General features: G+C 52.0%; 2 protein-coding genes across 5 annotated transcripts; one reads left to right on the forward strand and one right to left on the reverse strand.

Annotated features, from left to right (window-relative positions):
- Positions 1–451: 451 nt before the first annotated feature.
- ZC3H12A (zinc finger CCCH-type containing 12A) lies at positions 452–9,126 on the forward strand. The gene is given in 6 exon segments (XM_050910030.1): positions 452–845; positions 848–944; positions 4,194–4,333; positions 5,114–5,348; positions 5,902–6,008; positions 6,125–9,126. Coding segments are annotated over 6 exon segments (1,998 nt in total). The 3' UTR covers positions 7,150–9,126.
- A 10,769-nt stretch (positions 9,127–19,895) lies between these two features.
- MEAF6 (MYST/Esa1 associated factor 6) lies at positions 19,896–27,188 on the reverse strand. 4 transcript variants are annotated; one of them, XR_007767624.1, is made up of 8 exons: positions 27,093–27,188; positions 26,829–26,944; positions 26,659–26,746; positions 26,120–26,165; positions 25,260–25,452; positions 21,840–21,897; positions 21,174–21,207; positions 20,658–20,687 (listed from the first exon to the last, which is right to left on the reverse strand). XR_007767624.1 is itself a non-coding variant. In XM_050909925.1 (7 exons), the coding sequence occupies exons 1-7, from the start codon at positions 27,186–27,188 to the stop codon at positions 20,679–20,681; spliced, it is 582 nt and encodes a 193-aa protein (XP_050765882.1). In that variant the 3' UTR covers positions 19,896–20,678. The 4 variants fall into 4 exon arrangements, 3 of the variants coding, with proteins under 3 accessions (XP_050765882.1, XP_050765883.1, XP_050765881.1); XM_050909925.1 differs by lacking the exon at positions 21,840–21,897 and having other exon boundaries at positions 19,896–20,687; XM_050909924.1 differs by lacking the exons at positions 20,658–20,687; positions 21,840–21,897 and adding an exon at positions 22,001–22,030 and having other exon boundaries at positions 20,715–21,207.
- Between the last annotated feature and the right edge of the window lie 804 nt (positions 27,189–27,992).

Raw genomic sequence — 27,992 nt, forward strand, 5'->3', positions numbered from 1 at the left:
GGGCCCGAGGCGAGGCCGCACGCCGGGGCCGGGCCGGGCCGCGCCGCCTCCCCGCCCTGGGGCCGCGGCCGGGCGGGGCGCGGGGCGGACCGGGAAGCGGCCGCCGCTCCGCCCCCGCCCGCTCTGCCCTTCCGCGTTGGCGCGGCGCTGCCCGGGCCCCGGTATAAAGCGGCGGCCGCCGCCCGGCCCGCTCCGGCCCCATGGAGACGCAGCGGCGGCCTGTCGGCGGCAGGCCGGTAAGAGAGAGGCGGACGGGCGGCCTCGGGGCGGGGGGCCCGGCCCGGCCCGACACGCGGCGGCCGCGGCCTGGCGGGGCCCGCGGAGGCCGGGCCGGGAGCGCGGAGGGGGGGCCGGGGCCGGCGCGGAGGCGTGCCGGGGCCCGCTGCTAACGCCCGTCTTGGCCCGCAGGTCCGGGGCGTGAGCGGCGGCCGGGAGTCCCCCGCGGGGAGCCATGAGCGCGGGCAGCGTCTCCTCCGTCCCGGGCTGGCCTGAGGCGCTCCCGGCTGCCAGGCCGCCGGCGTCCCGGCTCGGAGAGAGGATGAGCGCCAGAGAGCCGTGCGAGAGCCGCTGCCTCGGCCCGGGCGGCCTGCCCGGCGCGGAGCCGCCCGAGGAGGCGGGGAGCCCCGGGCGGGAGCCCTGTGACAGCGCCGAGATGCAGCTGAAGGTGGACTTCTTCCGCAAGCTGGGCTACTCCTCGGAGGAGATCCACGTCGTGCTGCAGAAGCTCGGCCTGAACGCCGACACCAACACTGTGCTGGGGGAGCTGGTGAAGCACGGCCCGGCCGAGCGGGAGACCACCGAGGCCCCGCCGGAGGCCAAGGAGGCCCCGCTGGTCCCGCGGGGGGGGCCGCGAACAAGACCCCCGCGCCTGTGCCGGCCCCGGAGGAGACAGAGGGCGAGAACCTGAAGCCCATCGTTATCGATGGCAGCAATGTGGCCATGAGGTGCGTTTGGGGTTTCTGGGTGGCCACGGTGGTCTCCCTGGGGCTGTCGGTGCTCGCTGCACTGGCCCGGTGAGGTGGTGGTTTTGCGTGACCTCTAGCTATGAGGTGTGCTGAGCGCTAAGAGCTTGGAGTCTGAAAAACTTTGGGGGTTTCTCACTGCAAACGGCTACTGCTGGATGCCCTGGTAGGGGCTGGTAATATTTTCCAAGGCACCTCACCAGTGTGCATAGCTCTCAGGAGGATGAGCATCACGTTTGCAGATGAAGTCTGCCTCGGCGGCCTCTCCTGCCCATGGTCTCTGCCAGCCCATAACCAGTGGTCACACGGTTCTGACAAGAGCGGGCGTTCTTTCTGGGAAATAAAGACATTTCCTTCTGTTTTCTAGCTTATGAGGAGGATAACTGAAGCTACGTTGTCCTCTTACCTAATGGCTTTATGTAAGTTTCTGTAGCAAGAAGTTGCTCAATAAATAATTACAGGTTTAATTAGAGAAGGCTTTGTAATACGGAGCTGTCTCCTGCATTGGAGACCAGTCTCCAAATTGTGACTCCTGTATTTTGGTTAAATTTCCGTACAGTGCAGAGAACGGATGAGATGTCGACGGGCCACTCTAGTATATGGTGTCACCAAGGCAGGGCTGCGACTCGCCCTCAGCATCTCGGGTGTTTGGTGCTGATGGCGCAGGTCCTGTCGGGCACTGCAACCAGAGGCAGCCTGTGAAGCCGCTTGGATTGGAGCTGTAACTTGAGTGCAGGAGCCCTAATATCCATGGGGCACCCAGAATCTCTGGGCTGGATATTTATTGGCTTGATGTCCCTGCTTTCATCTTGGCTTTTGTTCCCCATGATGGCGAGCGTTGTCTGCCCCCACCCCAACCCCTGGTGCTGCGCTCCCCACCTCTCCGCAGCGGGGTCTGGGCTCCGTTAATTTAATGCACCAGGTTTCTGAATTGGGCTTTGTCGTTGCAGTTCAAAAGCAAGCCTCCTTCACTGTGTTTTAGTTTAATAGGTCTTGTAGCGTAGGTTTGCGTACCCAGACTTATTTATAAAAAATAAACCTGCGTGCACACAGAGCTGCTGTGCACATTACTGTAGATTTTGTCTAAGGCAAAAGTGCTGAGTGGAGATTTGTTTGCAGGTGTGGCTTTCTCTAAGCCGTGGTTGACAGTTCTGAGAACAGGACTGAGAAAAGATGGGGACAGTCTGCTGTGCCACTGACGAACAGAGCCTGCGAGTCCCAGGGCAAGCAAATAAGGAATTCTGATGGCAACAGAGCAGGACCGGGGAGTAAAAGATTTGACGTGGGTGTCTGCAGGAGAGCACAGTCCTATTCCTGCAGTAGCTGTGCAGTCACTTGAGGAGAATGGCCCATTGTAAGACCTGGGCTGATAAGTGTGACTCTTGCGGTGAAGTTTGCCTTAGATAAGTGCTCAGGCTTACACAACAGAATTGTTGTGTTTTTTGAACGGGGAGCCTCTTACCCATGAAAGTTATCCCAAAAAGCGCAGGAGAGATCACAGCAAATATGACTCAGGGCAGGTCAGGTGGTAATAATGCTGCCAATAGGACAGAGTTTGACATGAGAAAAGCAGTCTGGCTTTTTTAAGCAATTTGCTAGAAGGGGAATTCCATTCTGAAACTTCCTGTATTGATGGTGTGATGTTCCCTGCTGATTCATTTGCAGTGTGTACAGCGGCCTCCCTGAACAGCTCTTGACAAACATATGCAAATCATAGTGGAAATTAGCTTTTACTTCCTTCTAAGGGAATTTTTTCTTGGCTGCTGCCAAATCAGATCAGCCCAATTAGCTACCTTCTGTACATTTGAGACTGGTAGCAGGGACTCAAAAGAAAAAAAAAAAATCTGCTTTTTGCATTTTTCTCTAAAAGATTCTGGTAACCTGTGTCTGGCTATCTATAGCAAAACCAATCTGACATTGGAGAACACTGGTAGAGCATCTTTCTTCTGATTGTTAATGTCAGCCTTTCTGTACTTTGGGATTCTTAATGAAGATACGTTAGGTGTCTCGGTAGGTGTTAGTTTTGTCGCTAAATGTCGCTAAATTCTTTTAGAATTAGTATTTTGGTACAACTCTTCAATTTTCTTCATAGTTTCAGGGAAGGGTGAGGGCAGAAGTACAGTTTCTTTCTAGTAGTACTACAGCAGTAGAGCTTCTTAGCAATGCCTCTCCTGGGGTGTAAGCCCTTTAGTAATTACTTTATGGAGGAGTTCACTGGCATGCAATGTGGTAGTGGGAGTGTCATTCAAGTGTAGATGGGAAGAGTAAGACTTGGGGCAGGGGTGGTGCCCAGGTGGGGAAAATCTTACTGAATTATGAGACCAGTTATCTTCAGTATAGTACATCTTACCAGAGTCATGAGGAAACGCAGGCTCTTAGATCCCCAGAATGACAAATCGGGCTGTAATACAGAAATGTTGAAAGTTTGCCAGAACCATTATCAACAGAAGAGCTGATTACACTGTAAATACTGGCACTTGTAAAACAGGAGTGGTAGTTTCCTCTTAGAAGTTCTGGAAACTTATTGATATGACCTAATAAATGATTAAGAAGCAGCTTTTTGCATTGGTATGTAGCTTCTGACACTGTTGTCAAGCTTTGTTCTCAAACTGCCAAGTGCTATTAAGACATTCAGCACTGACCCTGTTAACAGGAGGTGTTGCTATTTCGTGCAAGTAGTGCATTTGTAACTGACTTTTTGGGCCATAATGTAATGAAGAAGCATCTTTCCTCAGTGCTGATGTCCTTGAGGTAAGAGTGTGTAAAATGTCTTGTTTTCCTTCAGTTATCAGAATAACTTTACAAGCAAAACACCTAGTGTTTTGGGTGCAGTTTACACTGGCAGAGGTTAGCCACTGGCATTAGCTGGTGGAATAGGACAAAGGGTGTTCAGGATCACATTGTACTCAGGGCTAAAAATAAAGATCTGGAGTCCAGAGTTGAAACAGAGCCTTTGCTTCAGAGCAGCTGCAACAGTTACAGCTGCTTTCTCCCTCCCAGTGAGGATTTGGGTATTTATTGGTATACTGAGGTGCCAAAAGCAACAATAATTCTGTGAAGATCTTAGTGCTGCTATTTACACAAGATGAGCAACAAATACTGGTTGTGCTACTCTTAACACTTCTTCCCTAAAGGTTGTCTGAATTGCTGGATCCATTTGCTTAGTGTATTGCCTGACTAGGCTGTACATAACCTGAATATTGAAATCATTAATTTTCTTCTTCGATGCAGCCATGGAAATAAAGAAGTGTTCTCCTGCCGCGGTATCCTTCTGGCTGTCCAGTGGTTTTGGGACAGAGGACACAAGGATATTACAGTCTTTGTGCCATCTTGGAGGAAGGAGCAGCCACGACCAGATGTACTTATAACAGGTGTGGAAATATGAAAACCAAAAGTAGCTTTTGAGGCTTACTGCTTTGTCACTTAATGAGCTTGCAAAGTTCTGGCTAGTTAGTAATTAACTTATGAATGGAAGATCTGAGTAGTAGGAGATCCAGTAAGCTGAGCTGACCAGTGAGAATTAGTCATTAACTTCTCCCCTAAGCAAGTTCTTGCCTGGATCAGTTGGAATAATTTAGAGAACAAAGAATGTAGTACTACTCTGCTTCCTAACTTCTTGTCTTTTATTACTTGAATTTTTCTCCTCTTTCAGGGACACATCTTCATGTATTGTATGTATTTGACTAACATATTTGACACTGTACAGAATTTCTACATGCTAGAAGTTAAAGCTTGATGGGAGCTTAGTCAGAATTATTCAAATTGAGGGGAGTTTGCTCTGAACTTGCAAACAGCTGAGATTTCTAAGTAACTCTACTCGGGAATCTCTGCATGTAGTATGGCACTACAAAAGATACCAGCCTGCCAGTCTTAAATGCAAATCCCACTTTGCATGCATGGATGGGACTTGCTGTATTACAGCAGCCTCTGTGGTGGGCTCCGAGTGTTCTCGGGTGCCATGCAGGCACTGGGGCTAGGCTTCCACCTCTGACAGCCTGATGGATGGTATAAGAAAAGAGATGAGAATACAGGCTGGGTTGTGGAGAGATGAAATGACTTGACATGAATTTTGTCATTTATTTATAATGTTACTTTATCTGTGTGAAGGCCTTTGGGCTGTGTAAGTGTGTTCATGGTTGTGTTTGTTCTAGACCAGTACATTCTCCGTGACCTTGAAAAGAAGAAAATTCTGGTCTTCACTCCTTCCAGGCGTGTTGGAGGCAAGCGTGTTGTCTGTTATGATGATCGATTCATTGTGAAACTGGCACATGAGTCTGATGGCATTGTGGTTTCTAACGATACTTATCGGGACCTGCAGAACGAGCGTCCTGAGTGGAAGAAATTCATTGAGGAGCGTCTGCTGATGTATTCCTTTGTTAATGACAAGTATGTTCCCATTCTTCCTTTGCTTTTAAAAAAGATCCGTGTGAGTGTGCTGTCTTGTTTTAATGAAGCAATAGCAAGTGATGCATGAAAAGAGAAAAATGCTCGTACGGAATGAAAAAAACCCTGTAGGGATATCTTTTTTGTAGAAGGAAGTGTGGTGGGAAGAACTGCCCAACTGCAGTGAGGTACAAAGGCATAAGGAATTGGAGTCATCACATTAGCTGTTCATGGTTTGGAGCTAGAAGCTCTGCTGTAGTGGAGTTCCTAGGAGAGCTCCAGGGCTTGATTTCCTCACAGAGCAATCATTAGCAGGCCCAGCAGCGAGTACTAATTCTGGTCAGCAATAGAGCACAAAACCTCTTCTGTGCCTGAAGTGAAGCATTTCATGCTGGTCTTTACCAGGTGACAGGAGGGTTGTCTCTGCAATGAAATGGGAAAGCTTTTCAGGGCTCTGATGGTTTTTAATCTTCAATGAAATGGGAGACTTCAAGAAGAAATGAAACCCTGACCCAAGAAAGTAAACTGCTCCTGATTGAGATTTATTTTTCTTTAGGTTTATGCCTCCAGATGATCCCTTAGGGCGACATGGCCCCAGCCTGGATAACTTTCTCAGAAAGAAACCTGTGGTGCCAGAACACAAGAAACAACAGTGCCCTTATGGTAAGACCTGCCTTCTAAACATGAAGACTGAGGTGTCCGTGCAAGTGTAATTCATACATTTAGTAAAATTCAGCTGGTCATTCCCTGCTCATTCCATGCTCTGCCTTTCCTTGCAGGGAAGAAATGCACTTACGGAATTAAGTGTAAATTCTATCACCCTGAAAGGATCAATCAGCCCCAGCGCTCATTAGCTGATGAACTCCGAGCCAATGCAAGGTTGTCTCCTACCAGAAGTACCAGTGCCAAGGAGGAAAAAAAGGGCAAAAGAGGCTCCCAGGCAGAGCTCTTGTGCTCTCTGCCCACAGAAAGTGATAAAAGCTCTTTGCAGAAGGTCTCTGCAGAGAGAAAAAGCTTGACCCACAAAGCAAAGCCCAGCGATGTTCCGCTTCAGGTCAAAGGCTGTGTGTCAGGCAGTGTCCCTCCTAACAGTGGGAGCCACAGGTCCTCTGACAGGTACCAGCAGCTTCATATGGACTCTCTGTCTTATATCTCTCAGGAGCATCTCGACTCAGGCATTGGGTCTCTGGAGAACCAACTATCTGACATGTGGCCTTACAGATCTGCCAGTCACTGTGATCATTCCCATGCCGATCAGGTGGCAGTCTGCACCTGCGGTAGGCGGAGACCTGTCTACCCACATTCTCCCAGCTTAGAGCAAAATGGTCTGGTCTCTTACAAGCATGGTTCCCATAAATCTTCTTCCTCTGGTGCTAGCTTCTTGCAGTATGGCCCCGAGATATCTCGCTCGGGACCGCCTCACTCTTTCTCAGGCTATGGAGTACCTGTACACCCAGCTAATGCTGGGCAATACAGTCTGCCCAATGAGTATAATGCCTCTCCAGCCCATTCTCGTGAGTACTGGTCTGAACCATACCAGATGCCGCCTCCTCAGGTGAGATCCACCAGTGTGCGAGATCCTCGTTCGGTACAGAGAGCCCCGGGGCCAGCGTACGGGGACTCCTGCCAGTGGGCTGTCTCTGACCAGTTCGCAGAGGAACGGGCCAATGTGCATGTCAAGCTGTGTGGCATTTTCCATCCCCATTTAGTTGATGCTGTGATGAGCCGTTTCCCTCAGCTGCTGGATCCCCAAAGGCTAGCTGCAGAGATACTAACGTACAAGTCTCAGAACCCAGGTATATGAGGCAGATGCCGAGGGCAGCCAGGCATGTGAAAAGCTTGAGGGGCGGTGTTAGCACTCTGTAGCTGCTGTGGATGCCTTCTGAGGGCTCCTCCTTATTCCTTGGAAGTACCAGGCTCCCGTTGGAGGCTGGATAGCAGATGTGGTATGCTCACAGCAAATTCTGGTCTAGACATGACAGTGTGCCCCTCTTAGACGTGAGAGCACCCTAGGGTCCCATCTTCCCCAGAGCCTGTTGAAGAGGCTCTGGGTGCTGAACAGGAGAAGAGGCTGCAGCTTCAGAGCAGGATTTTTCCTTTGGGGTTGCACACCCTAAATTCCTGCAGTTGTTCAGAACTGAATGTGACCTTCTCCCATTAGCTTCAGTTTTGAGATGGCTTAGTGTATTATCAGGCATACGGAGGGAGGACTCCGCAGGGCTTGTGAAAGATAAGGGGGTACTACCTTTGCAGTGGCATGAGGCTTATTTGTGAAGACTGAAATGCATTGTCAGGGCTGTTCTTAGCTCTTAACTAAGCCTCTTTATTAAATCCTACCATGAAGATCTGTGGAAAATGTTGGATTATAAATCTAATATGAAGCTAGGTTTAGCTGACTTTAATTTGGTTTTATTGGTGCACTTCTTTAATGATGCTTTCCATACCCCTCCCACTTAAGCTTGCCTTCCTGAGATGAGGCAATTCTCCAATATGTACCACAAGTGCTTAGCAAGCTGCTCAGCTCCCAGAAATAAGGGGAGCTAGGAGTGCAATCCTTTCTCAGGATGGGAGGTCTGACACTGCTCCAAAGCTACATGCGAGTTGTGTGTTCAGCGTTTGCTGAAAAATGCAGTTGTCGGAACATGTGGATGACCACACTGTTGATGCTGCTCTAAAACATTGACCTTGCCTGGTAACCTGTCTTAGGCTATCTCTGTACAACACTGACAAGGAGGATTTATGATTATGTGCCTTTTGTTTTCAGACAGCAATAGTTTTGAGCATTCAGTAAAACAGCTGTAGTCATGTCTGGACTGCTGCCAGTACTGTTCCTGAGAATTCCTTAATATTTTTCTCTGTAAAACTGTTGCTTCATCTTCCTTCTTACTAATGTTTTCTTGTCCCCTTCAGCTTTGTCAAACTATAGCAGCATCCAAAAATGTAGAATAAGACTTATTTGGTAAGACTGTTCCCCTTTCATTCCCTCTTACTCTGTAAGATGTTTTTTACTGTAGATACTGTAACAGATTTTAAATATGCAAAACCAATTGCTGTAGTAATTGGTTCTGGTCCTGGAATTTCATTGTGCTTAGAATGCGAAGATGTTTCTTGCACTTGCAGGCCAGAAGCAGTTGATTTGTTGATACACATTGTATCTGTGTGTTTTGTTAATGTTTTTTAAATATGTCCATCTTGTGGTTAAACCAAGGTTGTTGAGTGGCAAATTACGAAGGGGAGAGTGGAATACAGCTGTTTCTGAGAACCCTCTTCAGAAGCGGTTTTGTCTGTTACTGTTCTTCCCTCTGACTGTCCAAGGAGTGACCTACCCAGACTGGCACCATGTGCCATAAAAACCACAGGGACACAGAAACCTGTATACCTGGTTAATTATGATACATTACAAATTAGTAATGTTTCATGTTAGTAAGCAAAATGCTTCTTAATTTTAAGTAACTTGATACTTTGCATATTTGTAAAAACCATTTTTCCTGTAATTTAATGTTATTGTCCAGCAACGTGCTGCTTGATGCTGTTTTTAATTAGTACTATTCTCGACTCAGCCATTGTGTTATTTGGCGTGGTGTTTTTTGTTTTTCTGGTGGAATGCTGATATATGCTTCTTCTCTAGCAATCAGAAGATTAACATTTTATACTCACAAGCTGACATTTTACTGAACTTTCTATATCATTATGCAGTATATAGTTTATGTACTGAATGGAGGCAGCCGTGTGAAAGCCATGGCAAAGTAAGAACTTGTGTTACCTGAATAAAAACTGCTGAGTTGAATTATTTGGTCTCTGGTGGCTTTTTGGAAGACCATTCAACATTTTGGCTGGCTTTCCAGGGAAGTCAGAGAAATTATCCTTCCTCACTGGGGTTCCTCTGACAATCTTAGATCTCCGTATGCAGTCTGATGGCAGCAACAGTCTGATGGCTGGATATTGACAGGCTTGTTAATTGATGCAGTGTGACAGGTCAAAAAAATCAAGTTGCTCCAAATTGCTGTAGCAGATAATAGCATGTCCAGTGTTTACTGCTTATTTGGTGTTACTGAAGTTAGCTCACTGCACAGGGGATGCACTGGCAGTCGAGGTGCAATGAGGCAGCAGTGTGTTGCATGTGGCTCTGACTGCCGGATGAGAACTGCAGCGTTGTTGGATGTCTTGGGTGCTAAAGAGTAGTATGCTGTGCACTACTTTGGAATGAATAGTGCAGGCTGTGCTTCAGTTTTAATGGGCAATTCCACAGTACAGTCTGGAAATAAATACATATTGTATCCAGTTATATAGCACATCTGTGTCAGATGTTGAGTATGATAATATGCTAACTGTAACATGTCAAGACTTTCCTCTAAAGCTTTTTTATGAACTGGGAAGGAAATGCAGTAGGAATATCAATGCTCACATTTCTGTATAAGAATCTTCCCCTCCTACCTGCTGTACAGCATGTTCTTATCTGACTTGTTAAATAACTTTATGGTCTTTATTCAAATTTGTGCTCTTAATTTAATACAGGGCAATGACTATTTCTAGTTAATCAAAAACAAGGGAAGCAGGTGCTCCTGGAGATAGTGCTTTGTTTCAAAAAAAATCTGAAACCTCACAGTCGGAAAGGTCATTTATTGCTGTGGGGGAGGAGGCCTCCTGAGGACATCATCTGAAGTGACAGTAAGCTCATGTGGCTCTGTGCGGGTATGATGGCTAGGGTCTTGGTGGGGAGGGGATTAAGTGATGCATCATAGACTTGATCAGACCTTTTAACCAGGTGAAGACTTTTCTGCTGCTTGTAGTGGGGTCTGTAGTTGAAAAATCCTGTAGCAGGATTTTAAGGGTGGTCTTCCTGTAAAATACCGTAATAGATAATTTTAGTTTTGCAGGATGTGTAGATGTGGGGGGAGTGTTTATTTTTACTTCTATCAAAGCTGGACTGAAACAACTAAAGGAATGTGCAGAACCACAGAGGTTCATTACCATAACCAGGAAAGGAAGAGCTGGTGGTGACTTTGGTTATGATGTTAACGGCCCTTTTCTATTGCAGTGACAGTCCTGGTGGCACACGGAGCAATTTGGGAGGGTCAGTCCCTAACACAAATTTGGTCAAAATTATTCCCCCAAACTTCTGCTGTGTATGCTGCCATGCCACCCAGAAAACCCAGCTGAAATCCAGCCACTGTTTCTCTGAATTCTTTCATTCTCTCACACAAGGCTTCTGCGTGAGTGAACCTGCACCTCCTGCCGCTGGAGCACCCTGTGTGTTTGAGTGTAAGTACTGCTTCCTCCTGTGCCAGGCATCCCGGTGGACCTGTTCGCTGTGGTGCCCAGGAGCTCGGGAAATGTGGGGAATACTGATCAGAACTGTCACTGCTGCGTATTTTTCCCCCCCGCACGGTTGTCCGCACTGAGTCAGAGGAGCTGCCTCCCTGCGCACCGCGGGCTGCTGCGCTCGGGCAGGCTCTCGCTGTGCTGTTATTGTGGAATTTTCAAGACGCATCCTGTGGCTTACCGCTTCCTTGGGGTGCATCGGCGGGGAGGACCTGTCATGACTGCTGTGCATTTGCATTGTGTTTCTTATCCATCTTAAATAGGTTAGATCTTCTTGTCAACTTACTGATCTATTAAAGTTAAGGAGGTCACACACAGGCACCCTGCTGAAAGTTTCCTGTACTTCAGCAGGGTTGCCCTGCCTTCATCCTGTCAGCCTTGTGCCGTTGGTAAAGCCTTGTGCCGAGCCCTGCAGGAGGCTGGCTCCTCTCTGAGCAGCTTTTCTTACCCCGACGGGGTGAGGAATCACTGCTGTTCTCTTTGAAAGGGGGAGCTTCCAGGCTGAGCTGGAGAATGGGGTGCAGAAGGCTCCTGAAAAGTGTCAGGGCACAACCATGGGAAAGAGAAGGACAATTGCTGAGATGACCCAAGGCTATTTCTGTTGGACAGTGGGGCCAATGGGAGCTGGCTGGACAGCTGTGAGCTCTGCAAGACAAGTCTGGTGAGCGCATCCATCACTAGCTCTTTCCTTCCAAATCGAGCGTGTCATCCTTCACCCTCCAGCAGTGGTCAAGTCATTCTCACTTGTCATCTGTGGTGCTTCCTGCTCGAGCCGGGTGCCTGCTCTCAGCACGAGGAGATTGCTGTGGCTGCATCCTCCCCAATGCAGTGTAAAGGGAACCAGGGAGGGTGGGTTAGGAAAAACTTTGATGTGAAAGAGAAGAGGCTGAGTGAGGGCGCTTGTAAAGAGGAATGAGGGGTCCACCCGTGTGTTTTGGGGGTAGAGAAGGAGAACATTCTCCTCTTTGCCTTCCCAGTTGTGCTAGAAATAGATGGAAAAGGTAATAAGTATCATCTGCTGCACAACAAAAGGATGAACAGGCAGGGGAAGAGCCCTCCTTCAGAAGTCAGTGCTGCAGAATATCTTGACTTTGTTTTTTTTAAAATCAATACTCAAAAGAGGGAAGGAAGAAATGGGAAGTTGTGCTGTGGCAGAGGTCAGGGTAGAGACTGCTGGAATCTTGTCTCTCCTTCCTCTGTGCTGGGCGGTGACCCAGGAAGGGCCCTGGGCAGTGGATGCAGCCCCCGGCTCCCAGCCCGGCAGGGATGAGGCACCCGGTGTCTGCGGGGCCCCAGCCTGCTCTCCAGGGTTTGCTCGCCTCTCCCCCGCGCCAGCTGCCTTGTGCCCTTCTTGCTTGCTGAACTTTCGTTTGAACCCATCTGGTTCCCTCCCATCGGGGGATTTCCAGGATGTGGCTAGCTCAACTCTAACATTTTAAGGCGTTTCCAGAGGCAGGAATCTGACCCAAGGCTCCTGTACGGGCCGTGGGAAAGGGGCTGCTATGTAATGGAAGCACAGATGTGTGGTGTCACATGGGGGCTGCGGTGATACCGCCCGTCTGGGGCAGGCCACCTTACAAGGAAACAGGTTCAGCATCAAACCGCTGTTTTCACCCAACTCTGAGGCTGCAGGGCTGTTTCTCTCCCTGCAGACAGGAAGAGGTGTCCCGAGCACGGCAGCAGCTCTGCACTGTGTGTTTCAGAGGCAGTTTGGGGTACAGCCTTGCTGTAAAACAGAAAGGCAGGAAGAGAGTAACTCCACAGAGTAAATGTTGCACCAAAGGAAAGAGAAAGGTACAACAGCTGGTGAGGGTCTGGGTCCTGCCAGAGGGAGGGAAAGCAGGCAGAGCCAGGCAGGCTGGTGGTGCTGGGGATGGCAGAGTGCTGCCTCTGCAGGTACCTGTCGGTGCTCACCCTCCAGCCACGCATTTTTCAGTTTGCCTGTCACCAGTCTTCCTCAGTGCCTTGGGGTTTAGGCCCTGAATACCCCTGCGCTCCCTAAGGCCAGGGTTTGCCTGTGAAAAGTTTTCCCTTGAGGAGTTGCGTGAGGGCAGCAGAAGTGCTGTGTCTCTGCCTCAGTTTCTCCTTGAGCAGGCTGCCCTGAGCAAAGCTAAACCCCTTGCTGCAGCGATGCGGGGGAGCAGCACCCAGCTCAGCCCTTCTGGCGAAGCCACGGGCCATGAGCGAGAAGCCGCCCTGAGCTTCCCGGTGGCCCGGCGTGCATCCCCCGCGCCCCCGAAGGCCTGCATTGCACAAATGTTTTGGAGTAAATACAGCATCTGGTTGAGCAATAGATCAGGAGGATTTGCATGGCGTGTTGGCTGGGGGGAAAGGTTTCCGCAGCCTGCGAGGCAGCTATTGCCTCACTCCGAGGCAGTGTGGTGAGAGTGCTGCAGCGGGGGCTGCCCACCCACGGGGGGCTGCTCCGGTGGGGAGGAAGAGCTGGTGAATATAGCTAATGCTGCTTGATTTCAGCCCCCACCTCCTAAAACCCTGTCCACGGCAGAGTCGCTGAGCTGCTGTCAGAGCGGGGCTGGCAGGGGATTTCCAGCACAGCCCTGTGGATTGCCTCAGGAGAGCTGAGCTGTGGCTGCAGCAGGGCCGGGACCTTGTCACGTCGCTGCAAAGCTGCTGTCTGACATCGCCGGTGCTCCTGAGGTCTCTGTGTGGATGCTGCTGTGATTCCTGCAGGAGAGGGGATGGCCAATTTGGGTCTGGGGTTTTGCTGCAGCAGGGACCCAAGAGTGGCTCAGTTGCAGGACCTGATTTATTTTGGTATTTCTAAGAAGTGTGGAGCTGTCCCACTTCAAACACCGTGCAGGAGCCAGGTCGGTGCAGGATGAGTCAGGCTGCTGTTATTTGCATTGCATCAGTTCCCTGATGCGGGGTATTGCATGGGCACGTTGGGAGGAACAATCCCTGCTTGCTGTAGGAGCCTGTCCCCAGTCCCTGCATCCAGCCAGCTCCCTGGGGTGGGCGCGGAGGCTGCAGTGGCGGCTGTCGAGATGGTTTCCATGTGCTCTTCAGGGCCCTGGGGACGGCAGCAGGCCCGGGGTCCAGGCAGCTGTTCCACAGTGTTCCGGGGTTAATTCCCAAGCAGCATCAGACAAGTCTGCCTGGTGCTGGCAATAAAAGCAGAATGAAAGTATTCCCATAAAAGCCTTAGGGCTGGAGGCCAGTTCTCAGGGCTGCAGGACTGCAAGGAGCAGGGTCACTGGTAGACCCTCAGCCGTGTGCCACGGGGAGCTCTTTGCACTGACCCCAAGTGAAAACTCCAGCCCATAGTGAGCAGCAGCTGGAGAGGAGGCAGGAGAAACTGGAGTTTCCTCTGGCCTGGCCCAGAGGAAGATGCCTGCCTGTGTGGGGGATCAGGGCATCTGCCCTGCTCGGGGAGCGGGGAGCCAGTTCTGGGCACAGATTTGTTCAGCACTGTGTTCCCTGCCTAATGCACAGGCCGGGTCTTGGTGTACGTGTGCGGTGGCATCGCCGGGCTCCTAGCGAGCTGCGCCTGTAGATCTCGCAGATCTGCCAGAGGGCAGATGTCCCTGTATTAGCGGCTGCCTTCTCTCAGGGGCAGCTACAGCCTTTGCAGTAGGCTGGTTGCCAGCGAGTAGCTTCGCTCCCCCTTCACCTGGCACTTTTGGGGAGTTATTAAGTGCCAGACACTTGTGGGGTCACTGCTGCCAAGGGTGTAGGGAGCTGACGGTGGCAGGCGGCGCGGTGCCGGGGCCTGCGGGGAAGGACTGTGCGCACAGGACTGGCGAGACACAGTTTGAGCAGTGGGAACAGCGATGAAAAGAGTTTGCCCATCTCGTGGCGAGGAGCGGCTGGTTTGCATAGCCTTCTCGCAAGGCAGGATTATCTCCCGGGCGGGAAGTGCTGCTGCCACACGCTCCCCTCAGCAGCACAGTTCATGTTTGCAGTGAACACTTCCCTGACTGAATCACCGCTGCGGCACACGCCGCTCTGGGCCAGGCGCCCCGGTTGCCATGGGCTGGGGACCGCTCCCCTCTCTGCTTCAGCCAGAGCTTGTCTTGGCACCCCCTCCCCAAGGAGCTGTGGGACCAGGGTCGTTGCAGCATGGTGGTGGCACAGCTGTCCCAGCCCGTGCAGTGGAAAGACCAAGCAAACACAACCATGTGGAAAGTGGCCGCCTGTATTTTACAGCAGCAGAGCAGCAGCTGGCAGCCGCAGGGGGAGCCTGGGGCAGGGTGGGAGCAGCATGCAGCCCCCCGAGGCTGGACCAGGGCTTGGGCACAGGGCGGCCCTTCACCCCCACGCCTTGCACAGGAGCCCAAGGCCGATCCTGCCGCGTGTGGGGGGACCTGTGGCCGTGTCGGATCTGCCCTCCTGGGGGTGGGAGGCTCAGCGCCCTCCTCCACCCCGCCACCGCTTCCTCTCCCTTTGCTGGGCCAGGGGCTGACTGACCCAACACAGCACTATGGAGGGGGCAGAGGCGGGTTTGCTCAGGCGTGCCCCGTGCAGCTCGGAGCCTGCTCCACTCAGGGCTGGCACTGCCGTGGCACAGCATCCCTGGCTGAGCCGTTCTCTAGGGACAAGGGCCCCTCAGCTCCCCCAGGAGAGCCGGTTCCCCCTGCGTGCTCTTGCAAGGAGCTGGCCGAGAGTTGCAACATGTGTGCAGAGCAGCTGACGGAGGGGAGTTATCTGGCCAAGGAGGAAGTAAAAAGGGCAGCGCTTGGGTTTTGCAATCCATCCGTGGCCCCAGTATCTCCAGCTTGTGCAAGGTGACCGGGAGCTGGCGGTGACCTTACTCCTTGCTCCTGGAAGCTCCCAACAAGTTGCAGATGATCAGGAAGATGCTCCTCGCTGGGCTCCACCAGAGAAAACCCGCCCAGGGCACAGTCAGCCCCAGGGGTGGCCCTGGGCGAGGGGTGGCTGTGACCTGCCCTGGGCAGCCCAGGAGGCAGCGGCTCACCCTGAGCTGCCTCCCGGCTGGTTCCCGCTTCTGGGAAATGGCTGCAGTTCTGCTGAATGGGCAGGGCTGGGCAGGACAGGGCAGGGCCCGGCTGGCACTGAGGGATGGAGGCACATACAGGGACACAGGAACATGATCGGGACCGTGCCGTCCTGGCCTATGTCCTGCGGTGCCTGGGCAGGGAGGGACATGTGGCTCCTTCCTGTCTCGCCAACGCCCTGCTTACACCTTCACTTACGTTTTCTGCCTGTCACGGAGCCGCTGGCCCCAAAAGGCTGCCCGGGGCCGGCTGCCAGGGGGGCTCCATCCACCGGCGTCCTTTAACAGAGCAAAAGGGCGAGAGGGGAAGCGACGGCTGGAGCTCTGCCAAGTGCGGGACCGCCCAGCCAGGCTCCTGGTGGCGACTGGTGCAGAGGACTGGGAGCCTTCCCTGGCACCCTCTCCTCCCAAGTACCTCCCAGGGCAGCCCAGTGCCCACCAGTGCCCACTGGCAGAGCTCAGCACATTGCCCCATCCCCAGCTCTGGCTGCAGGTCCTCCCCTCCCCAACCACTCGCTCCCCGTCCCCCCCATGCCCCCCAAGTCCCCAGCCGCTACCTGCCGGGCTCTCTCCCTCACTTCCACTGGCACTTTGGTCCTCCGCTTCCCCCAGCAGCTCGGGACTGTCACCGCTGTCCCATCGCCATGGGCGCTCCTGCAGCTGGGACGGGGTGTGAGGGTCTGGGGTACCAGAGGGGACCGGGGGGGCTGGGGGCCCCACGGGGGACTCACCCGCTGGCGCAGGCCTTGCTGTTCCCGCAGCAGCTCCAGGAACCGGCTGCTCCACAGCAGCTTCTCGGCGCCCAGCTCGGTGCAGAGGAAGCGGACGTCGGCCTCCAGTGCCTCCAGCCTCCCCAGCACAGCCTCACTGGCATCACTGCGCCGCTGCCGCTCCACCACTGCCCTGGCACCACAGCTCAGCTCCCGCGACGCCCGCCCCACCCGGCCTCTGCACCAGGGACCCTCCCGCCTGCCCACACCGCCGTGCCGGGGACCCACCTGCCTGCCCAGGCTCCAGCGCAGAAGTGGAGACCCCATCCTCCTCCTCACTCCCTTCGCTGCCACTTTCCAGCCTCAACCGCAGTGCTGCGCCGAGCTGAAAGCCGCCACGGACAGTGGGGACTGACATGTCCACGGGCAGCTGAGCCCAGCTGGCCCCCGGCACCGACTCTGACTGGGGAACCCTGCCGTGCCATGCCCTGGGGACCTACAGCCCCGCTGGTGCCACAGGGCCACCCAACAGACCACGTCACCGGGCTCAGCCGTGTCCCAGGGGGTCGGAGATCTCCGCAGCCCCCGCGGCGTGGCGGCACGTTGGGGAGTTACCTCCTCGGTGACCTGGAAGGCGCCGTCCCAGCAGCTCTTGTAGCAGATCAGCAGGTACTGGGGGAGAGGACGGTGGCCGTGCGGTGAGAGCAGCAGATTCAAACCTGCCCCGGGGCGGGCAGAGCCCAGAGCAATGTCCCCACGTCCCCAGGGCTCTTGGTGGGCAGCACCATACAGTGCCTTGAGCCAAGAGCCAAATCCCAAGGACGAGGGTCCCGATCCCCCAGCCATGCTGTCAGATGGCATGGTGACCCCCACCACAGCTGCCCCAGCCACACCGAACCACAGCGCCCAGCACCACCAGTACAGAGCTGGAGCCCCAGCAGCACCCCCACCCCATGCTCCGGCCCCTGGTTGTGGGCACGCGCCACGTTTGGAGCCGACACAAGTGCATGAAGGCCCTCGGGGAAGAGGCCCCGCGGTACCCACCCACGCCAGCCTCCAGAGCCACCGCAGCCCCCGCAGCGCCGTCCCGGAGAGCGACAGGAGCCACCAGCACCCAGCACGCAGGAGCTGCCTCCACCTCGGCACCGGCGGGCCGCGCTGCCTGCCCATGGGGACCCTGCAGACCAGGAGATGGAGAGGTGATGTGCCCGCACCCCCGGGAGCCGCTGCCGCGCTCACCTGCCACACTCTGCGCACTGGAGGGACGCGTGGCAGCCGCGGGGTGCACCACCGCACGCCGGTGTCCAGCCCGGCTCGCCGAGTGCCAGGCTAGCAAAAGGGAGGGCGAGTGTTTGGGGGCCAGATCCCAGCACGTGGGGCATGTGCTCAGTGGGGATGCCTGCTCCCCCTCCCCAGCTCTGCCCCCTTACCTGGCAATGCACCACGCACGGACCCCTCCCGGGGCGGCTGCTGCCCCTCCTGCCTGGTGTCAGCTCTCGGCTGCTGCTCGGCCACGATAAACTCCTGCCTAATCCTCTTGGTGACGAGGCTGTGCAGGGGATTAGTGTTTCTCCTGCTCTACCTTTGGTGGCCATAAGGAGAGTCGCTGCTCTGCCACCCCTCATTTGCTCTGCTCAGGGTTCATCTTCTGCAAGCAAAGGACTTCCGATATATTTTTAACTACTACTTTTAGCTTTCCTTAAGCATTCAGGTAAAAGCCTGTGCAGCTTGCTCTGGCTCCTGTGTCCAAGGCCAGGCACTGGCTATACTGGGGATCTTTAGTTACTCAGGCTGTTTAGGAAGAAAAGTAGATGTCTTCAGAAACAAAATAGAACTTTTAGGCACAACTGCCAGAGTCAGACTCCAGCATCCATCTCACAACACTCCCAAAGTGATCGGAGACCCGGCACACTGTCCTCCGCCCACCTTACAGTAACACCGCAGGGAAGCTGGCGCTGCAGAGCTGTGGCCATCAGCGTGGGTTCTGGGACAAGCGACTGTTCCCTCTCCCGAGGCAGACCGCACGGGCCCCGCGGCCCCTTCATCTCGCCTGTCTCATGGCAGCCAAAGGGCTGCTGCCCGTCAGCAGGACCTGGGAGGGAATACCTGCGTATCAGCAGGATGGGGTGCCTTTAACTGCGAACCAAGCGTTTGCCGTTTAGCTTTCTGCCCTGATCAATGTGCTGGCTCCCCAGGGCTGCTGCCACCAGACACTGTCCTCATCAGAACAGGCTGTCCCCTTCCTGTAGGGACAAACACTGCCGGAGGCAGGAAAGGTTGCATTTTCCCCTTGTCCCCACAGCACCCCTAACGCGTATCACAGGGAAAGCAGAGGTGATTGACACTTTGCCACAAAAATCGCCTGTACACACAAGACCCCAAGTTACACGAGCCCTTTGCTGTTTCTCTGCAGGTAAATGTTCTGGCCAAAAAGGTACAGCAGCTTTCCTCGACGTCAAAGAGGTGCAGCAAAGATTGCTTCTCTCTGAAGTTCAGGCACTCTTGCAATCCTTGCTTTGGAACAGCAGCAGTAGTGGGAGAAAAGCTGCTTTTGTACCAAGGACAAGTAATCAAAAACATTCAGCTAAGACTTCTTTTTTCCAGAACTATGGAAAAGCAAGGCCTTTTAGGAGTTTATGCTAGATCTTCCACCCCCCTTGTACCTAACCTCTGTAACTTAAAACACAAAAAAAGCAGGACAGCTTCGCTGCTCTCCCATTAAGCCGTCACATCCCGACACCCCCCGCAGATAAGCAGCCGCCAGCCCCTGACAGCAGAGTGCCAGCCGCTCACTCTACTGCGGGATAAGCCAGCTCCCACCGTGAAAAAATACAGAGCTGCCTTGATCCCTGAACCAGACAACGGAACAAGGGAGAACTTTGCTCCTAGACATTTGCCTTCGCTCTTAGGTACGGCACTGCACTGACTCGGTTGCCTGGAGGGAGCTGAAAAAGACCCAAGACACCAGGAAAGCAGAGGCGTAGCAGAACGGAACGAACACTCGGCTCTAACGCATGCACAGGCACGCGCTGGGGGGCTGTCAGGCAAGCGACACAACTTTTCCCATGGCACTCTCTCCATTGGCAACGTTTAAGCAGACACAAATGCATTACAGCGCCGGTAACAAAGGCAATTTACCGCCTTGGGAAAAGCAAAGCTTATTTCAACATCAGCATTGATATCTTGACCTGGCTACTGTGAAAAGCACCCTACACTCATCCCTCTGTGTACTCTTCCAGTGGCAATCCAGACTGCTCGTCCCTTATCTGCGGGCGTTCTGCCAGTATCAGCAAGAACTGACTTACATCCAAGTCCTACCTTGAAGCGGGATTAGTTGAATACAGCTGGAGATTAGTGCCTGGCAATCCTTTCAAGTACTCAATGTTATGTCTACCAGAGGAAAGAAAGCACAAAGGAAACCTCCTAAGGGTCACGAGACAAGGAACAGCTACTATGCAAAAGTGGAAGAATTCCAGCAAAGTCCTCATAAAGCAGATGGACAATAAAAAGCACTAGGAGTCAAATTTTGGACTGAACAAAATATGAGAAGAGAGACAAACATGTAACTTTATTGTTTATGTACAAATGACAGAAGTTTGTATTAAAAAGAGAATCCACCCGACCTCAAAGATAGCAAAGAGCAAGATGGCTTTGAGCTCCAGCCTTCCCTGCATCTAAAAGCACTGCGTAAATTTTAGGTGATGGTGTTTAAAATCAAAGTTAGAGAAAAGGGTTAACCACCTTCTTCTCTGCTTGAGTAAGAATCAAAATGAGCTGTTCCACAAAATGAAGAACCTTCCACTCTACATGGATTAAAACAAAGAAACCAAAAGTCAATTTGTTAACTACACGCTTTGGTTTAAAAAAAGAAAAACAACAAAAACCCAAAACAAAACTACAAAGCTAAGTATCAGCAACAAAAGTAATCTAAGTCTTACAACATGGATGGGACATACTGAATCATACCCCAGTTCCAGTGGAGAAAGAAATACCTCTCCATGGGTTTGCAGATGACAGGGGTGGCAGCAGCGAGATCAGCCAATTTTAGGAAGTTCCCGACTGAGGTGGAAGCACAGAATCGTCAGGAATTCAGGACTACTACTACTACTACTACACCTTAGTCTTCCTGCAACTCAGGTGATTTAAAAATGATGGAAAGTACATGGTCCAAGATTTTCTCCCCCCATCTAAGTTCTTTAGAGTGAGCCACTCCCATCTGCAGACACTTGGCCAGAGAGCTGCCATCGTGCTCATTCAGTCGACTGGCATTTTTCTCAGTGGGGATTCACGTAGACCTAAATCCCAGAAGCATCAGCACTGATGAGTCTAGTAGTCCTGCAGAGAAAGGAAAGGACAGGCACATTAAGACCTTTCTACCTTCAATTCTGCTTGCAGAGCTGGGATTCTCAGTCTTCTCTCATTTCTACATACCATTAGTTGCAGGCAAAACAGAAAAGAGGTTTTTTTCTTGTAGCTAAACATTCAAGAGAAAGGACTCTTCAAAACCTTAGTTCAAGAACGCATCAACCAGAACCAGATGCTTTTAACGTTCCAGATCACGGCAAGATAACAGGACGCAAAACAGCTTTTTTCATAAAAAGTGCACAGGACTTAACTGTGACCTAGCTTCATAACAAGCCTACCTGGGCTTATTTACTGTTAAATCCACAAGACAATGCTTATTTCATACCATGATATTCCTCAACCATGAAAATAAGATCTTAAATTACAGCAGAGGGAGGCTTTTTAAGATTAGGAGTCAGTCAGCCACTCAAGTCTACAGATGAGCAATGAAAACAAGGACAGAGCACTGATACTTACGGCTCTTGGCTTTTTGTTTAACTTGAGATCAATCCTGTGGTTGGAAAGATAAGAGAAATGTCCATTTCAATACATTAAACCAACACTAGAGTTCAAAGAACCAGCTACTGCATATGGCACAGGCTACAACAAAGACTATTTGGTTAATTCAATCCACATTCTCAATTCGGCTGAGCCAAATCACTGTCCCAATATTACTGGACAAGAGAGCAGCAAAGAGACGGAGAGTGGATTCTTTATTATTTGCCAAAATGCATATTCCGTCCACTCAAAAAAAGAGTTAATAAAGGTTCATAATAAAAATCACAGGGAAGTTATGCAGCATAAAGGAATAAGGTTAAATACGCATGCTCTATGTTAATTTGTTAGATGTGTAACTATGCCACAGGTAATTATTCAGACATAGTGGTAATGGTTATTTACTTGGAATAGAGATAGGAGTTTAAGATGACAGGGATTATATGAGTCAAAGGTACTGAGTTCATTACATTTTTCCAGAAGGAAATATCCAAGTCTACACTAATCTCCTTAAGAAGCAAAGCCAGAAGAATCAGTTTTTAAACTAAGTTTTTAAGTTAAAAAGTTTATCTATTTAAAAATGAAATAGAAAGGTAAAGAAGAGTGAAGTTAATTTAATTTTGCTGAAGTTATTAAATAAAATGTTACCTCCATCACGCTTTTCTGTTTTTAAAAAAAACTTCCCAGCCTAACCTAATATACATACCTACAATTAAACAGATAAACTATGGGTTAGAAAGGTCTCAAAAGGCACATTGGTGTCTACACACTAACAACACAGCACAAGTACTAATTCAAGTCAAACTTACTCAAAGTCATAATCAAACATGCCAGACGGGCTGAGGGGCAGCATTTGAAAGGAAGAAAGCAATAGAAATTAATATACTAATGAATTAAATAAATTAGTTGATTAGCCACCCTAGCGAGATTACTAAAAAATAAAATAAAATAAAATAAATAATAAAGCCAGTGTTCAAATGCCATAAAGTTCTTAAGATACCTTAACCAGAACTGGGCACAAAAAGCACTCCAGATTGGGCAATCCAGAGTCCCCCTCCCCAATTGGATTTCTGGGAAAAAGAGGTGTTAGAACAGAGGCAGAGTGGGTTCACGGAGGGAATTTTAGGTGCTGACAAAGGAAGCTATCAGATTCGTAAGAGTGCACACTGGCTCACAGGCAGAGAGCAAAACTGATTCGCTTGCAAAAACAAACGAGCGGGTGGTCAGAAAGCAGCGGCTTTGTCTAGAGTATTACGGCAAAGCAAAGCTCGTTCAGGCAGAGGTGGAGACGACAGCGAACTAAGTGGCCAACTTTGCACTCCAATATTCTCATAATGCACACGCATACACACATCCTCTTGCACTCGCTTCCTTCAGAGAGCTAAAAAGAGAACACAGTCATTTGGCCAAAGCTAATTACAGTCTGGTGACATTCCCACCCCTCGACTCAGCATTCACACGGATACTACAGCACTGGCCCTAGAAACAGTTCTGCCCCAAAGCTAACAACTGTATTTGCTGGAAAGGACTTCTCACCAAATCAGCTGTAACTTAGTAGCTTTTCAGCACTGAATTCCTGAGAGGAAACAGTATTGTTTTCTCCTGAAATACTTTTTAGCCATGAAAATTGCTGAGCACACAGAAAATAATCACCTTGGCCTTCCTGTGGTCTCAGAGGGAACAGAGGATGACTTCAATAAAGACACTGTAACTTCCATCTGATTCCCTGTTTTTAACTGTTTAAGTTAAACTGCCTATTCACACCAGCTCTGCCCAGTCTGAATCCAACTTCCCACCCTGCTCTCGGTGGCATACGAAGTAGAAAATCCAGTGGAGTCAGTGCACCTTCAGGGTGCCTGTTCCCAACGCCTCTCAGTGCTTCAGGAACAAGTGAGCAGAACTCAAACCTATGCTGGCAAATGGCAGAGCTCCTGAACAAAAAGAAACGCCAATATTTCTTTTCATTTTTCTCTTTTTCATTCCATGACGCTCAAGAAACAGACAGGCAGGTCTCTTCCGAAAGAGCACTCTGGCCTGCAATGCATTTTAAAGCACTTAGCTATACTTTCAGTAGACTGGGACTGTTTTGTTGTTGGGGTCTTTTTAACCTAGATTGACTTGAAAATTGTTTGGTCTTTTCCGCCAAAATTTAGGAGATCGTCAGTAATGGCAAAAACTCCATTAAAATTGTGATTATTACAGACAAACTTAATTATTTTCTTCTTTTAGGTACCTATCTGGCCACGCTAAGCATTACAAAGTAGTCAATCACTAACTTACTAAGCGTTTCCGTAACGTGGATGTGTCTGACATATCTCTTAGCATGATAAGAATCGCCATACCAGCTCAGACCAGGGCTCCTCATGTCCAACATTCTGTCCCCAACAGTAGCCAGCATCAGCTGCTTCAGTGGAAGGAATGTAGAAGAAACCCCAAAGCAACACAACCTGTCAGTACGGCAGGTTCGTCCTAACTCCTGTCGCTAAAGTTCGGGTTATGTAACGGAGCAAAAGAATTTATATTATTTGCAGCATTTGTATTGCACCCCACTGCATCTGCAGTGGATTGGTTTGCTGGCCATGTAAGCGCTTAGAGGAATATTTTATAATTTCTTTGAAATAGCAATTTTCTTAAGCTGTACTTCAGTTTTACAGATTGTTTCTCCGAACTTGTTCACAGATGTAGTTTCCTGTGTTATTCCTGAACTTCTTTCCAATTGTCTACAGGCAAAAAAGTTTTGAACTCCTTTGGATTCCCAGCTCATGAGGAACCAAAGGGACATCCAGTACTTTAGGATGTTTGCCCAATTAAGACTGCTGTAGGAAGAAAATTCTGATCTAAGAATTAAAGACACACTAATGACTCAAAACCTAATGAAGGAGAAAAAGTAGTTAAACATTTTTCAAGCACTATACCTACCTCCGTATCTCCCAAACCAACCTTCCCCCAGCAATCTCTGTAAATTTTTACCACTTTTAAAACATTTCTCTCTTGTAATTGTATGGGAAGGTCCCTTAAAGAGGAAGGCCCATCCATACACAAAGCCAACAAGCCCAAAGTTAGCAAGAACACTTGATTTGTAAAAGCTCCTTTACTTCTAATAATCTTCAGGTACCAGTTCCAGCAATCATTTCCAGAGAGGTGCAGTTCTGCGGTAAATGTCTCCTCTTTCCAAGCGCGTGGATTTCCACGGTTTTTTCCCCGTAGGGCCTGACTCCACAGAGCACTGCCATACCCTGCAGAAAGCCTTGGGCTAGCTCTGCTGAGGGGCACCGAGACATGGGTAAGCAGCAGGTTGTGTCGGCCCATGGAGAGCAGCGCTGTAAGGCAGGGAGTTTATTTCAGATTTCTGAGCCTTCAGCCCGCCATGCTGCATCATGCCTGAGGGGCACACCTTAAGGGGCAGAACCGGTCACCTAAATTCAACCATCAAGAGTTCAGGAAATCTTTGTTTCACATGAATTTCAGGTCAGTTTAATAACAAACACTTTGAGGTTCACGTGACAAAGCAACTCTTCTATGCCACAGTCAAAAGAGACTCAGTTTGGGACAGGACAGCTGAAAGGGCTTGGAGTGGAAATCTTAGTGAAGATACCGGGAGTGTCCACAACCCCCAAAACATTCCAATTTGCTTTTTCACTCTCCTTCTCCAAAGAAAGTACTGACATTCCTATCTCACTTGGTTCTGCAGAAACCAAGAAGCAAGCACAGGAGGCCAGGACTGCAATCTTCCTCTACTGGAAGGAAGACAGCTTTATCCTCCCGGACAGACAGGAGAACTGAAAAAGCCTGGTCAAAAGCATAGCTGTACCAGAGCTGGAGGGAGCACCCTGTGCTGCTTGTTCAACTTCTTCAGCCTGCGTTCCCCTCCTTGGTACAACAGGGGCAATGGGGTCCCGATGAACGCTACAGGATGCATACAACTAGAAGCCAGAAAAATTACCAAAACAAATTACCTGAGCTGCTCATTATTCTTACAAGTTACGAGTTCCTTCCACACAATAAAGTAAATTCAGCAACAGCGAACCATTCAGAAGGCATGACAAGAAGGCTGCCGGTACCACTAACCTGTGTCGATTTTTGTTCTTCCGTTTTTTGTGGCTGCTGTGGTGGCTCCCAGAAGAAGTAGAGGAAGCAGCTTTCTGGGGTTTCACCCCCTGCACAGACCCATCCAGCTCTTCGGCATCCTCCTGGCTGGGCTCATTCTCCTGATTGTGAAAGTCTGGAGAAGTGTCACTTTCTGTGCCACTGCCTGGCTCCCCTAGAGCATGACAAACACAGAGGAGCACAATGGTCACCTCCCCGCAGCTCACATCCCAGGCTGCCCTGGCAAAGCCCTGCATGGAAGAAGCAAGCCCCAGCAACAGTACACAGGGCAGCAGAGACACGCTGAGCCTTATGGCACCAGAAGGTAAACAATAGAACCTGAAAAATACTTCTGAAGGACAGCAAGCTACCTCCTCAGCACCTGAAGCACACTAGAATTGCGTCCGATTTGGTATTGATTACAAAAACATTTTTAAAAATCCTGAAGTGCCTGCTCCCCATGTCACTTGCAACTGACTGACAGACAAACCGAAATGTGTTACTTCAGCTCTTCTAGCCTCTGTCTCCAAAGAGCACCAAATCCATTTAAGTAAAAGTTCTATGCACAATAAACGCTTGCTGAGCACAAAAGTTTACTCGAGAAAGGAAGCTCAACTTTACTTCTGTTCCTCACAGTGCCACTTTGCTGACTTGTGTAGCTAGCGGTTGCGCTGGGAGCACCCAGGAGCCGGCCTAAGAGGAGCAGCCGCAGGTCCCTGGACGGGGAGCGCTGCGAGGGAGCGGCGAGTACAGCATGGATCCTGCCAACTGGAGACACAGCTGAATGGTGGGGAGAAGTGTAATTCTTTCCAAATTCTGAGAGAAATGAAAAAGTGACTTACGCTTCTCGATGAGCTGGTCCTGAACTCCAGCTAATGCACTCACTGCCTAGAAAACCGAAAGGGATGTTAATGAAAGCAGTAATTCACTTACCACTTTTCACACGTTTGAAAACACAGAGATCGCCTCACAGGGAGAGACACATCAGGCCTTTGCCTGGAAGAGCTCGCGACCAAGCACCAGCACGGCACAGCAGAAGGGGGTTAGGACCAAAAAGACAGAGACACGGATGGCAGTGACAAGTGTGTGGCACGGGTGGCTCTTGACTGTGGTTCCCTTTCACCTCTCTAGGCACGAGGAAAAGGGTTTCTGAAAGAGGCTGCGCCGGGGGGTGAGGATGCTCAGGCTGGGGGAGTTAGGGCAGGTACAGGAGCTTAAATGGAAAACTGGTCCTGCAGCAGCCTGGGTGCCCGCCATGGGACCAGCTGCACCGAGGAGCCCCAAGGAACGGGGAGAGGGACGGGGATGGGGACAGGGACGGGGAGAGGGACGGGGAGACGGACGTCCGCTCGGCCCCGCTGGGGCCCGGCCCGGCACTTACCGCTGCCGAGGTGACCGAGGACTTGCTGAAGAGCCGCTCGGCCTCCTTGAACTTGCGGTTCCTCCGGTCGTTTTTGCTGTTGGAGTTCCTGAAACAGAGAGAAACAACATCGCGGGGGCCCGGCGGGCCGGGCAGGGCCGGGCAGGGCGGGCAGGGCCGCCGGGACTCACTTCTGGTTGGTGAGGTAGCGGTCCCAGCCGCGGATGATGTTCCCGTACATCTGCGTGTCCTCCAGGTAGCTGCCCTCGAAGGCGTAGATCTGCCGCTCCAGGTTGGCCAGCGTCTCCTGCCGGGCACAGCGCAGCGCATGGAGCGGGCCCGGCCCCGCGCCCGCCCCGCGGACCAGGCCCCGCCGCCCGCCCGGCCCCGCCGCCGCAACCCGCGGCCTAGGCCCCGCCGCCAACCGGCCCCGCCGCCCGCCGCCCGCCGCTCACCGCCAGCTCCTGCTTGCGCTTCACCAGCTCGGCCAGCTCCCGGCGGGTGTCGGGGATCTGCGGGGGGCCGCCGGCCTTGGCGTGCAGCGCGGCCATGGCGGCGGCGGCGGCGGCCTGCGCGGGCCGGGCGGGGCGGAGCGCGGCGGCGGCTGCGCTGCCGGGAGGAGCCGCCGGGGGCAGCGCCGAGCCCGGCCCGGCCCCGCCGCTCCGCTCCGCTCCGCCCGGCCCGGCCTCGCGGGGGTGTCCCGCCCGCCCCGTGCCGCTGCGTCGCTCGGTCACCCCGCGGCGAGCCCGCCGTGCCGGCAGGACGGGAGCCCCGGTATCAGGCAACCGGACGCTGGAAACGCGGCACCAAAGGTCGAGGCCCCGGCTCGGGCGCTGCAGGGCTGCTGTACGGGGACGGCTTCGGTTTCCACCACCCCCGGCCTCGGCCCGCCGCCCCTCGCCCGGTACCGGGCGGGGAACGGGCAGGCGGGGAGCTTCGAGGGGGTGAACTCGCGCCCCAGACACAGCCCCACTCTGCCGCTGCCGGGGCGGGGGGGGGGGGCTCGCCCCAGGCCAGGGACCGGCGGGACCCGGCCCCAGAGCCGCCACGGCGGGGTCCGGCAGCGCAGCGGGGACGGGCACAAACCCCAGCGCCGCTGACGGAGCGCGGAGCCTCACCGGGGCAAGGCAGCGCTTGGCCTCCCTTCTCCACCACCGTCCCAGCCCGTGCCTCCCCTTCGTGGAAAACTAGCCCGGAGTAGGTCATTTCAACACACACCGGCCTGCGCTCTGCACGCTTCGTGTACGTTTGTCTAATTCAGTCAAAATTTTTTAGCTAGGTTCACGCTTCCACTAAACCGTGTTAGCCGGAACGCTCTGCAGTAAGCGAGACCCGAGGGGCTCGTCGGCCCTCTC

This window comes from Gymnogyps californianus, chromosome 22 (assembly GCF_018139145.2).
Source record: "Gymnogyps californianus isolate 813 chromosome 22, ASM1813914v2, whole genome shotgun sequence".
Lineage (NCBI taxonomy): Eukaryota > Metazoa > Chordata > Aves > Accipitriformes > Cathartidae > Gymnogyps > Gymnogyps californianus.

Coding starts and splice junctions, on each gene's coding strand:
- MEAF6 (XM_050909924.1), bottom strand. CDS start 27,188: ATGGCCGCGCTGCACGCCAAGGCCGGCGGCCCCCCGCAGATCCCCGAC. Junction 26,747..26,828: donor CGCTACCTCACCAACCAGAA/GTGAGTCCCGGC, acceptor TCTCTGTTTCAG/GAACTCCAACAGCAAAAACG. Junction 25,453..26,119: donor GGACCAGCTCATCGAGAAGC/GTAAGTCACTTT, acceptor GTCATGCTCTAG/GGGAGCCAGGCAGTGGCACA.